We start from the raw sequence: 12,946 nt of genomic DNA, 5'->3' as shown, positions 1-12,946 counted from the left end.
TCTCTGCTGTTTCTTGCAGGATCGAGTGACATTCAGAAGAATTATATTGAAAAACAACGCAAAGAAGAGGAAGACATATGAATTATTTATTGAGTCTGTGCCACTTCTTAAATCCTTGGAGGTAAAGCCTTTCAGAGACATCTGCATCAAATTCTTGCATTAGCATTAGCTCCGCAGTCAGTGTTTCTGTGACTCAGAAATCTGTGTCATTTTTGTTTAGAACAAAATTTTAAGAGCTGCTTTGGTATCACGTTTACTGTACAACTTAATTTGCATTGTTGAAGTCGTACACGTTTTGTTTTTTTTTTTTCCATACCCATTGTTCAGAGTAAGCGATTCGCTGATTTTTATCTCGGTCTGTGTAAAGATTTAAAAAAAAGCACAAACACCACAAAACAAAAAACATCTATCAATATGTCAGAGAACAGGTATTAAAGTGAAAATTGGAACTCAGGGCTGTGGTTCCCTTTGAGGGTGTGATATTGAAGTAATGATACAATTACTGGGATATTTGGCCTTTATCAGCCATGAATGATTTTAAATTTGAGACAAAGATGTGGGCTGTAGTAGGTCTTGCTTTAACCTTAACTGATATTCAGGAGGTAAACTAAGAATAGGCTAAAGGGAAGCACTGCTACCTGGGAACAAAATGACCAGGCAGAGCAGGCAGATGTCATGTTGATGTGTGTGGTGCATGACTTTAGGAACAATGTGTAAATTGTCACTTCTAAGCTATTGATTCAGCCTGTATCTTCAGAGGGCTTTTACCAAACTGCTTGGAAATTAGTATGTGTCTGTCTTTGCCTTACACCATAACTTAGCTTTTCTTTGTTTTCTCATCATAAGAATATTTTTCAGCATTAATCTTTAGTATTTGAGAAGAGCTTTTAATCCCTTTGAGAGAAGATCACAAAATTGTATCAGGTGTGAATAGCAATCTCTAATATATATTATTTTGGACATACGTTGGTAGCTGTGGAATGGGTAAATTGCACAGCACCTTCTCTCTCAGTGCCTGGCTTAAACTAGTTCCATCAATGTGACTTCCTTTGAGCACAAAAATGACTCATAAATATTTAAAGTTTTAGAAAAATAACTCATTAGCACTGGATGGCTTTTTGCATGACACACTGCAGTTGAATCATGTGTGGATCAGAATTAAGTTTCTCGAACACGGGCTAGATTGAGGTGCATTTGTGGAATGAATGGATTTCAACTGACTCATCTGTTGAGATATTAATTTTAATTGTAGGATTTTCTTCCTTCCTTAACATGTTTTTTTACACTGCTCTGAACCAATAAAATTGTTTTGTGGTGTTCTAGGTGGGCAGTGGGGCACACTGGAGATAAATTTAACTGTTCTTTCTCCCTTCCTGTTTATGAAGACTCAGGCATGTTTCACTGCATGTCAGATTAGTAGCTCTTGCCCTTGCTGCTGGGCATCCTGTTGCAGTGCCTGCTTACAATTTAGAGCCAGTATCCTTTTCATATCCCCTTCCTCTCTCCACTCTAGGAATGAGTTCTGGGACACAAGAAAACCCCACATATTCAAGTATATGGTGATTAAAATATTTTGAAAATGTGTTCTGGTGTTTCTCATTGGCGTTTGTTCTTTGCAAGTTTATGACATTTTTCTGAGTGTTTTCTTCAAATTTCCAACTGAATCTTAGAGGAAGTGATTTTGTTTTTTTTCCCTTTGGTCTAAACCAGCCAAATCAGTTATTTGTTATCTTTGGGGGTAAGAAAAGCGCATGAATGGGACACTAGACAATTTTATTTCCCTATTGATTATGGTAGTCTTGAAAGCTGCGGTGCAGTACGACAATGTCATTGTAGGGGCTGTATTTTTCAGTACCCAGATGCTGCGTGTTTGTGTGTCTAGTGAATGCCTCTTCATTTCAGGGCTACAAAGTTTACTGGAGGCTTACTATATTAGATGATTATGTTTATTTTTCCTCTTTGTTCCAGGCATCAGAGCGAATGAAGATAGTGGATGTTATAGGGGAGAAAGTGTATCAAGATGGGGAGCGTATCATTTCTCAGGTACTTGAAGTCTAAATTTCTCTTTATCATTCTTCTTTCTCTGCCTCTTTTCCCTGTTTGGAATTGACTTATAGAATCTTGTTACTTGGACCAACTTGGCATCACTTTTTCTTTCAATACTTCCAATTTATTTAGCCACTTCTTGAACGTTTGGGGAATGGCCAGTACGTCTTTTGCTACAAATTTATTCTACTACTTTAGCCTCTGGGTTTTTCTTCTTTCATCTCTTTGTTTTTTATAAATGGTCTCTGCAAGGATTCAAGAGGAGTATGCCTTAAGAAGCTGAAATTAAATGTCTGTCTGTGCAGTTTTCCATGAAAGCCCCCAGCTAGGCTTTTCATAGGCACCTATGACCAGATTAAACCAGGAGTCACAAGCATGTAGTAAAGGCATCTCTAATTCCTAGGTCTGACTAAACAACAAAAACAAACAATTCAACAGGAGTATGATGTGGATTAAACTAAATGAAGTCATTGGGAATATTTTACTAGTTGGACCTAACTCAGTTAACTATTCTAAGAAACTAACAGTGGTTAATTAAAACCACTGTTTTTCCCCAGTGCTCTTAAAAAGACTGTTTCAGTGGTGGAGTAGTCTAGCTTCAATTGACAGCCTTTGGTTGTTAGTATATGTTTTGTCTGCTGTAATAGATCAAGGCCAGAGTGGTGGAACATGAAGCTGGACAAACTCAAGCTAAAGCTGTGGGATTTTTTTGGCTGTGACACAAATAACTTTTTGGAACACTGTTACTGATGAAACACTGGAATTTTGCATCAAGTTTAGCTTGGGGTTGCTTGCTTTGTTGCAAAAGTGCTCTAGTTCAAGTAGAAGTTAATGCAAGAAAGTCCTTGGCTTACCTGAAGTTGCAGGCTTTTGATCATAACTGTCGTCTTGTTTTATAAACAGAATAAGACTCTTTGATAATGTCTTGAATAATTAATCTTAATTGCCTTGAATGTCAGATAACTCTGAATGCAGGAAACCTTTAGTTTGCTGATAACCAAATACTGTCAAATTACTTCTCTCCAAAAATACCCTCAGTTTTGTAAGTTAAATGTTGTTCCTTAAGACCCTGAGAAAACTGAACTCTCAGCAAAATCAAAGTTTATAAATCAGTCTCAAAACTGGGAACCCATGCAATCAGTGATCCAATTACGCAGTTGATTTTAATCTTTTTGTAATAACTGAATTAAGGACAAGGATGCAATTACCCTTCAAAAGGAGGATTAATAGTCTGGGTAGGTCTGGGTGATGGTAATACACTGCTAAAGAAGTTGAAATTTTATGTTTGTAAAAGATGCGATAGCTCTGCCATTACAGCAGTTACATCAGTACCATGAACCCCTTTTCTCTCGTGGATAATTTTACATTTTGATGATCTTTCTGGAATTTGACTCTTCAGTTAAGGGCAGTATGCTTTAAAGCACTTGAAAATTGTTAGTACCTGCCGGTGTTATGAGGATGTCTCCCACTCAGTTTGTTTTCATTCTTTTAAAAAAATAAGTACTCTTTCAGTACTTACTCTTTCAGAAGTCTGAGTGTATGAGCTCATGTTGTGATAGCTGGCAACAGTGAATGAAAAGCTTTGTGCTGGGTGGTTTACGACCATCCTCAGGAAGCTTAGCTAAGGGCCTAATTTCTTCTGTAACTCCATGTTTAAATCTTGCATCATCTTCCCCCAGCCCATGCTTCATACTCAAGTTGTAATCATCTCTCCATCCTTCCCATCACATTCATAGTCTCCTTGCCCACTTGACTTAATGTCAGATTTATCTCTCTCCTCACATTGTTTCACAGGTTTTTTTTTTGCTGAGCTGCTCCCATTCCCCTATCAGTTCCTTATGCAGCCTCTGTCTCTGTGAAGCCTTTAGTCCCTTTGCTTCTGATTCATAGCAGGAGGCATGTGCTGGCTCTCCACTCTGACTTCCAGTCCTATACCAAGCCCACAGGGGTTGGTATAAAGAAGGAAAGTCCTCTCTGTCACAGCTAAAACTCTCAAAATATTAAGTCCTGGCGAAGCTCTCCGGAGCAGATGTAAACTACGATCTGTTGAAGGTCTGCAATCGGATGCGGTTTAGATAGATGTGAAAAAGGGTCTAGAAACTCTCACAGAATCAGAGAATGGTTGAGGTTGGAAGGGACCTCTGGAGGTCATCTTGTCCAATCCCCTGCTCAAGCAGGGCCACCTAGAGCCAGTTGCCCAGGACCACGTGCTTTTGAATATCCCAAAGGATGGAGACTTCAGAACCTCTCTGGGCAACCTGCACCAGTGCTTGGCCACCCTCACAGTGACTTTTTCATAGAAACAGCTGAATTTGACTAAAGCAAATTTTTTTATTTCACACTCAGTTATTCAATAACACCTTGTGGTATCTTTCTAGAACTTGATATAAAATGGCTATCAATTTTTATTTTCTCCCACTTGCCCTATGTGACTTATTTTCCTTTAATGGCATGATGCTATTGAGTGCTTTATTCCTTACCATTCTCACTACCTTTACGCAGCCGTTGCATCATTCCTCATGTAGATGGTTTGCATTGTGGACTTGGTTTTCTGTAAACTATCCTCCTCTTACTTTCTAAGTTCATGCTCCTCAAATACAGCTATTCTGGGTTCTGCTGATCTCCCACTATTTTACCCTGGATTGACTGAGCTCATACTTGGTTTAATGGAACCTTCTTCCTACTGACATCTAGAAATGCGGTTGCTAAATCGGTGTTTTGTTGAAACTTGCTTCTGGAAATTCCAGGCCCTGCTTAGTTTCACGAACTATTGGATACTTCCATCAGGATCAGAAGATTTGCGCTTAAGCGATTTTGCTATATATCGTCAATCTCCTTTGCTTTTTCCTTTCCACCTGCCCTCTCACTGAATGATGTGTACTAATAGTTCCTTCTCCTGTGAGTTTGTCTAGGATATTACCTAACCAGTCATCTTTTAATGTTAAGAATTTGAATGTCAATTCTAGCAGATTTCTGCACAAGGCCTAGTTCAGAGTGAATGCTTTAATACCATTTATACATACTTTTATACACACTTTTACAGTAAACTAAAAAATAATTTTTTACCTTTTCCTCTTCACAGGGCGATAAAGCAGATTGTTTTTACATTGTAGAATCTGGTGAAGTAAAAATCTTGATTAAAAGCAAGGTGAGTTCAAATTGGTGACTAGGCTTTAGGTCAATCCCTGATTTGATTGATTAATACAAGTGGTGTGAAAAAGCCTACCCTGACTTATTTTAAGATATTATTTTATGATATTTATCATCATCACTCATGTGATGTAGGTTGTAAATCCCTATACGTGTTCTGAGGTGGCCAGAAGTCACTTTATTAAAGTTGGAAAGTCTTTTGCTTGTATCTGCTCCTCTGCAAACTAACCTGATGTACTCTCTGTGGCCTTAAGAGTGGAGATGAAACTTTTCCTCTAGGATCATAGAAAACTGCAACTTACAAAACCTGGGGTCTATTATCTCTAGTGACATACTAGACATTGGCATCTGAATGGATCTCTGTACAGTCTGAAGCAGCCTTAGGGAACAACGTGTTGTGCATGATAAAACTTGTTAGGCTAATGTAATAGCAGTTCCCAAAGCTGTAACAGTGAATATCTGCCAATCTCAAAACTTGTGGGCCGGCATACACTTTTCTTATCAAACTTCTAACTGAACATGCTGTTAAGGTCTTCTGCCAGTACAGAGCATGACTTGGGACTTGCTAGTTTACAAGCCCTAAACCAATGAGCTATTGCACATCTGTAGGATATCTGGGATTAACTGCAGCCTCGTACAAAGACACAACTGTGTGCAAATAATTAAAATGTACTGTTTAACAGACTATGACGAGTAAAGAAGCTAACCAAGAAGTGGAGATTGCCCGGTGTCACAGAGGGCAGTATTTTGGAGAGCTTGCACTTGTTACCAACAAACCCAGAGCAGCCTCTGCCTATGCTGTTGGGGAGGTCAAATGTTTAGGTAAGCAGATGTTCTGTGTTTCTAGTTACCCTTTTCTGGTCTTTGCTTGTTTTGTGGACCATGCCCGAGTGAGCAGCTATTCAAAACCTAGCAGCCTTTTGGTAACTGGCGGTCAGACACGAGAAGCTAGGAGCATGGGCTGGAGCGGATCTCCACGTTGAAGTTTGAGAAGCACTGCTGCTTCCTTCCAGCAGATTCTGTTTTTTCTGCTTGTGTGGCCTGTACTCTTTGAAGGGGTAAGTAGCATCAGCTTCTTGTCTATAGCTTGTTTGTCACACACAGCTTTCAGGTGATCTTTTAATGCCAGTGTGGTGTGTATTTGGCTTCTGTATTTATTCTTGAGGTCAGGTGTGTATTTCATTAATCTTGTTTCTCCAAATAACAGTACAAAGGGAAATAAGAAATATGATTTCTGTGGCTTCTATTGAAGCCTCAAACCCGAATGGGTTGGACTGGAGGTCTGTGTTCCGAGTTCGAAAAACAGGTTGGTGTGTGGTGTCCTTTTTGACAAATGATCTTGTTTTCACTTCTGTTCCTTTGCAGTCATGGATGTGCAAGCATTTGAGAGGTTGCTTGGACCCTGCATGGACATTATGAAGAGGAATATAACACATTACGAGGAGCAGCTGGTGGCAATGTTTGGCTCTAGCATGGACCTGTTGGATCCAGGGAATTAGGCACAGGGTACCTCAATGCCTTCTTAGTTCAAGACACAGAAAAGCCTCCTATCAGCAACACAATTCACAAGGAAAATGGACACTACGGAACAGTTACTGCTGCTGTCTTCTTGGGCATTTTAGAAACCATAAACAAGTCTCAGCACAGATGGATTGCTCACTCCCTGCCTCCACTTTGCTGCTGATACTTCATTATTAGACCTAGATTAAAGATGATTCTAACCCTATGTTCACTTACTTGGTTCAGAATGGCATCTGTCCAACAGCTCAAGTGCCTGATACGAAACCCAAAGTGTGCAAGATACAGAAGCCTCCTTCCTTCTGGTGTTACTGGTGGGATGAATCTTCAGATCAGTTTCTGGAGTGGGAGGTTGCCTGTTCTGCAGAGGCAACCTGTGGATTACGAGCCTTTTACAGGCTTATTACCTTCATCTGATGCTTTCCTTACACAATGTCAAATTTGCTTTTGATTGTAGCATCTGGGTTTGAAGTTAAAATATCAATGGAGCCAATTAATAAGGTGGCACTGAAGTTTTCGTCCACCTGCTGAAAGCAGCAGGTACTACAGCTCTTTAAACCAAGTAAACCGAGCTGGGGACATGGGAGAGTCTGCTTAGCAACGAAATGCAGAAAATGAATCATTACTATATTTTAAGTGTTTCTGAGCAGCAAAGAAAATTGTTTTACTCTATGCTGCCCAAAAAAGTGCAGTGGTTCAGATCAAATGGCCTGAAGGTGTCATAATTGTCATCTCCCCAAATTTGCTCCTTGTTCCTGACACTGAGTACATTTTATTGTGGTGAGATCACAATATATGACCTTCTCTTGCTTACAGAGATCCTTTATACTGCTAGATTTCCCAGGGCACTGTTGTTGACTGGGTCAGTTTTAAAACTTTTTAAGGAGGTGAACTTTTTGTAATTTAAATGAAGACTACTTCTGTACTTGTTTACAGGAGCTCCCCCCAGTCCTAACATTTCACAGTATTCTAACTTCATTAGATACTTGGATGCTTCCAAATACCACGTTGATTTGCTAAACTTTCAAAAGTTGGCAACGTTTGACTTTGTAAAGCAAATGTCTTTGCTAACTACGCAGTTGGTGTGTTTGAGGAGTCTTTTTGGTTTAGGTGGTAACTAAGCTAATGATGTTTATTTAAAAAACCTGTTAAATTTGCAACATTTATTAGGTAGATTCTATTTCTATAGCTTTAATGACCTTAATTGGCATACTGCTGAGATTTTATCAGAGTATTATCTAAATAAGAATCAGACCATAAGAAGGACGTTTTTATGGTGTACAAACAGAATATTTATATTAAGACATTGAATTTGTAGGTAGTAAATCTAGTGACCCTTTGAATTTGCATTCTTCTGCAGCTCATGCAAAACTTACTGGTGTTTTATGGGGTTATAAAATTTTAATTGCGGATGCTAGTGTAACAGAACCTGCTCTTTTTATTCATGGCCACGTGAGCAAGAATAGAAGGATGCTAATGTTGACTTCCTGCTTCTAGTTATCACAGTGGACCTTTCTCTAAGGCACGAGATGCTTAGCTGCAACTCTAAGTTGATTTCTGGAGAATTTTTTCCCTAAATGGATGAGCTCCTCCCAGTTCCTGCAATATGAGTAAGATGGAAACTTTAAGTTTGAATGGCTGTTGTCCAGTTACTGTAATTGGAGTCATATTTTTATATAATGCAAATGATTTGTAATGGACAGCACTGAACTAGGTGTTTCCATATTATTAAAGTCCCGGTTGTGATGTCTAGTGGCTGTTCTAACTGCATGTATTTTAGAACAGTGAATTTCCCTTGCTTTACTGGGCTGTTTTTTTGTTGTAAATTACAGCCAAAGAAGCAGCAGGTACTTCATTCATGCTTCCAAGGTTTAACACCAAAGACAAAATCATTCTTTTGATTACAGAATTAAAAAAAACAAAACCAAACCCCACCACAACAAAAAACCCAAACAAAACAAATCAACAAACAAAAACCAAGAAAAAATTAAAAACCACACTCATCAGGACCTTGCACTGATAACAGATAAAACTTTAAGATACTTGGGGCTCCAAGACAAGAGCCTTTTTGAAGCCAGCTCGTGACTGTCCTGCGAACCAGACATAAACTGGTCTCCAAAACAGTATGAGTTTCCGTGCTGCCTAAACTGTTATGTGAGCTAAAGAGAAGCTTGCTGTGAATAATCGTCAGCTGGCCTTTGTTGCCCCCAGGCAGAATATCCTCTCCTTTATCCAGAGGAGCCTGGCAGGTTGGGCTGCCTTACAGATGGATTCTGGTTCGTACAGCCTTTGTTTCTCTGCAGGACAGGATTGTATACCTCAGCATATGCAAACACTGGCAATTGTTCTGAAGCTTAACCAAAAAACCAGGCAAGGCTGATGTTAGATTCTTAAGGTAATTCTGCCTGGAAGGGAAGATTTGATGGCTTCTGGAAGTCATAGGAAAGGATGAGAATGTAAAGTCAAAAGATTGGGATCCCATGCAAGCAAGAAGTTTTGAAGTTTTACCTTTCTCTAGACTCCCCGAAGCAAAGGCATACTGGGCAATGCCATCCTGCATCCAGGATCCGTGTGACATCGCTCTGTGGTGTAAAGAGGCAACCTGACCTTGAGCTGAAAGAGAATGAGCCTGTAAGAAGGCTCGTCCATTTAAAAGCTATAATTTGCAATGTGCCTGATTAGTTTGGTCTGGTTTAACCAACCTGTTCTGTACAATTTTGGAGCATGAAGATAGTGAGAGAAGCTTGTAGTAAGATACTCAACGTTGCCAGGTATCTGGTTAGAGCACCAGCAGTGAGCAAAGTTGGAAAGCGTGTGAGTGGTGATACCAAGACCGGGGAGTGAAGCGAGGCGCCTGTTTGTGAAGATCTGCCTGCATCACTGTGTCTCAGCTCATTCCTTTTGACTATGACTGTTCATCGCAATTGTCGTGCAGAACGAGCCCAGGTTTTTTGTTGTTACTGCTCAGTGTTCAGTAAATCTTCCGTGGAGTCTGTGAAATTGGCAGTAGAGAGAGATCTAGTTTTTAATAAAAGAACTCAGCAGCAAAGTGGGCAAAGAGGGTAGTGTCTTTGAGACTTAGAGGGGAAAAAAGTCTCTTGTTTGTGATTCCCTGCTTGTGATTGTTGTGAAGTCAGTGAGAGGAGCTTTCAGTGGTCAAATATCCTGGCATATGGTATTTCTGTTTAATGTCACAGCACAGGTTTCACAATGTAAAAGAACAAAAAAGGGCAAAAGTGTGAGACTCAAAACTTTAAAAACAAAGTGCAATTTTGCACAGAGGGCAAAAAACGAAACCCCTTTGAATGTCACTTCCATTCTTTCTTTTCTGTTGGCTGAAAGCGGACTCTTGTTCTTGACATGTATTTGTAAACTAGTCTTGCCAAAATACAAACACTGGTTTTTTTTCACTCCAGATAATTTTTGTTGTTATAGTTATTGCTGATTATTTTCACTTTTTTCAAACCATATATTTTATTTCATGAGGCCTTCCTTGTGGATTTCCTCCTGACGGTCTGTGGCACTACATTGCTATTTCGAGATGCAAGAGAAAGTCACTAACCTCATAGGAGACCACTCAACTCCGCTTAGCTGGCTGGAGCTAATAATGCGCTACTAATTTTCCTCTGCTCTGTGGGGCAGGAGGGGAATTAAATTCTGCATAAAGTTGCTACCTCAAGGCTCCAAGTGCTTTTAAAGGTCTTTCACTTGGGAGAATTTCATAAGACAGTTCTTAAAATTGGTCTGTTCTTTTGAGTTAAATGGTTTTTTTTTTAATTGATTCATTGAGGGACCCTTATTTTTTAATGCATTTTACATTTAGTACTGGATTCTCAAAGGATGAACAGCTGTGAAGTTTGGTTCTTGCACTATAGTGTTGAACACAAAAGAAAAATACTTGCCATATAAACATATGGAACCACTCTGGGGTTCAGCTTCACTTTTGGTTAATAAAAAACTGACATGTTGTGTCCAGCCTTCCTGTACAATCCTGTGTGTGCTCTTTATTGACTTGCTGCAGCTGACCCACCCCCCCCCCCCCCCCCCCCCCCCCCATGCTTACATCAGGAGTGGACTTCACAGCAGCTAACTAGATGTCCTCGGGGTGCCTGAGTTACTGTTGCCTGTGCAATCGGAGCCTTAGGAAGAACAGCACTCGCCCTGTTGCAATAACCAAAAGAGATTTATACGTTACCCGGCCACCACGTTTTGCTGTTTGGTGATAAAATTTTACTAATACCTTAAAAATAATACCAGTTTCTGTAGATATAATTGCTCCCAATAAAACTGGCTGCTCTGATACGTCTGCCAAATTATCGTAGAACTGATTTATTGTTTGAGCACTGTGCTATAACTGGTTCCTAGGAGAAACACAGTATTCCTGAAGGTCTCTTGCTGGCCTACACTTAACAGCTACTGCATTTTATGTGGCAAGCTGCCTTTTTTTAACCTAACTAACACTTTGAAAAGAGAATTACTTTGGTACATGTGAAATTGCCTGTTCAAATACTCAATACTTGCTTTTGCTGAAGTTTTGTTTCTAAACACTTAGTATTTTATGTACAGTTTTTATATTAGTCTGGGAGAGTAGTTCAGAGGGATTGGGGTGCTGATCATGAGAAAGCCTCTGCCAGAATACAGTGCTTCAGCTCTGGGCACTTTAACTCAAGGAAGATGTTGACACCTGAAAGGGCCAGAGGGCAGCAGCATGATAAACAAATATCTAGAAAATGTTACATTTTACAGAAGGATAAGGAAAAACTGGTTTGTTGTTTTTTTTTCTTCTATGGAAAGAAGGACTGGGGGAAAGGGGGTAGGGAATATTCAACCATATGAGAGATTTCAACAAGGAGGAATGATCCCATAGAGATTAGGACAGGCCTATTAATATGGGGCATAAGCTGCAGCAGGGAAGCTGTTGATTAAGCATTTAAAAGATCTGTCTGGAAGACAGCTAGAATAGACCGCTTGGGGGAGCGTGAAATCTTTCAGCACTAATTTTTTTTTTTTTTAACGGTTGTAAACTAGCTCTGCTGAATGCTTACCATATCTGTCTGAGCCAGGGGTGGATTAGATATCTCACAAAAGCCTCCCCAAGAGATTATGTTGCTCTTTTCTTATGAATACCTCTTTAGAATCACCAAGGGCTTTAGCCGACACAAATATGCTGTTTCCAGGCTTTGCGCCACATCAGCGGTAGGAAGATGAAAACAGATCAGTGCCTGTAAAAGACAGGGAGATGCGCCCTTTACAGCCCGACACGCAAGTAGGCTGTCGGTGTGCTAGGGCTCAAGTCCAAAGCTTGCCGGGCACCTGGGACAGAGGAGGCCGGGCTCCCCGTGGGACAGAGAGGAAACCCCGAGGCCAAATAGAGAAAACATCTTGAACTCTGAAGTTCCTTTGCACAGAATGTGCGGCTTGATGGCAAACACCAACGGTGTCTTGTGAGTTGGGCCCTAACTCAAGTGCATCAGATGGATGCGCTAATACTGAAGTGTTACCCTGCTGGGGTGAATATTAATTCCTGGATAACCCTTTTTTTTTAAACAAGTAAGATTCTGTAAAGTTCTTATGCTGAGGATGATGTTTCGTCATTTTGGCAAAGATACTTCCATCCTTTCTGCTGTTTCTCTCCGAAGGATGTATTTCACACCAACCTTCAGATCCGCTACAAGGATTCATGCTGGTACTAAAACTGTGTTGTCTCCTCAAGTCGGTGTTGACCAGTGAGATACAAAGAGACGCTGCCAATCTGCTACTGTGTACTTTTCAAATCTGTTCCAGTTGTGTGTACTGCAAAATAGATGCTAGGATAACACAATGCCCTCAGTGTTGTGGTGCCAGACGACACACTCCACCAGAACTGCATCAGGACCAGCATAATTTGTTTTGAAGGGGAAGTGAAGGAGCATCTCCGCTAGCCCCTCTCCAACAGCATGTTTATTGTGGAGCGTTCAATATTTGTCTTTCTAAAGCTAAAAGCTAGCATGTAGCGCTCGGAAACACCATCTGTTCCCACAGCTTCCCAGAGATTAATTTCAGACCCGAAGACTGCTCGTTGCCTTCCTCAAGCTGAAAAGGCAAAGCTCGGGTTTCCCACATGGCGTGTTTCGGGGCTCGGGCGCCGGCCTTGCCTGGGCCTCGGCACGCAGGGAGGGCGCAGCGCCGGGAGGGCAAGCACCCCCCCGCAGCCCTGCCGACCGACCCTGCGGCTGGGCTCCTCGACTGCCCA

The 12,946-nt window shown here is 40.6% G+C and overlaps 2 protein-coding genes across 2 annotated transcripts in view; both read left to right on the top strand.

Moving 5' to 3' along the window:
• Nucleotides 1-10,696, top strand: part of PRKAR2A (protein kinase cAMP-dependent type II regulatory subunit alpha) — a 44,440-nt gene extending 33,744 nt beyond the window's left edge. Inside the window, exons 8-11 of the mRNA XM_009284520.1 lie at nt 1,969-2,043; nt 5,129-5,194; nt 5,880-6,018; nt 6,562-10,696. Coding sequence (XP_009282795.1) covers nt 1,969-2,043; nt 5,129-5,194; nt 5,880-6,018; nt 6,562-6,695 — 414 coding nt within the window. The 3' untranslated portion in view covers nt 6,696-10,696. The remainder of the gene's footprint in view (nt 1-1,968; nt 2,044-5,128; nt 5,195-5,879; nt 6,019-6,561) is intronic.
• Nucleotides 10,697-11,953: 1,257 nt separating this feature from the next.
• The window catches only part of RPP14 (ribonuclease P/MRP subunit p14), a 4,446-nt gene continuing 3,453 nt past the window's right edge, over nt 11,954-12,946 (top strand). The window contains exon 1 of the mRNA XM_009284519.1: nt 11,954-11,980. Coding sequence (XP_009282794.1) covers nt 11,954-11,980 — 27 coding nt within the window. The remainder of the gene's footprint in view (nt 11,981-12,946) is intronic.

The sequence above is a fragment of the Aptenodytes forsteri genome, unplaced genomic scaffold (genome assembly GCF_000699145.1).
Source record: "Aptenodytes forsteri isolate BGI_AS27 unplaced genomic scaffold, ASM69914v1 Scaffold53, whole genome shotgun sequence".
NCBI classification, from domain to species: domain Eukaryota; kingdom Metazoa; phylum Chordata; class Aves; order Sphenisciformes; family Spheniscidae; genus Aptenodytes; species Aptenodytes forsteri.
The sequence above is the reverse complement of the archived record's forward strand: the minus strand, read 5'-3'. Positions and strand labels throughout refer to the sequence as shown.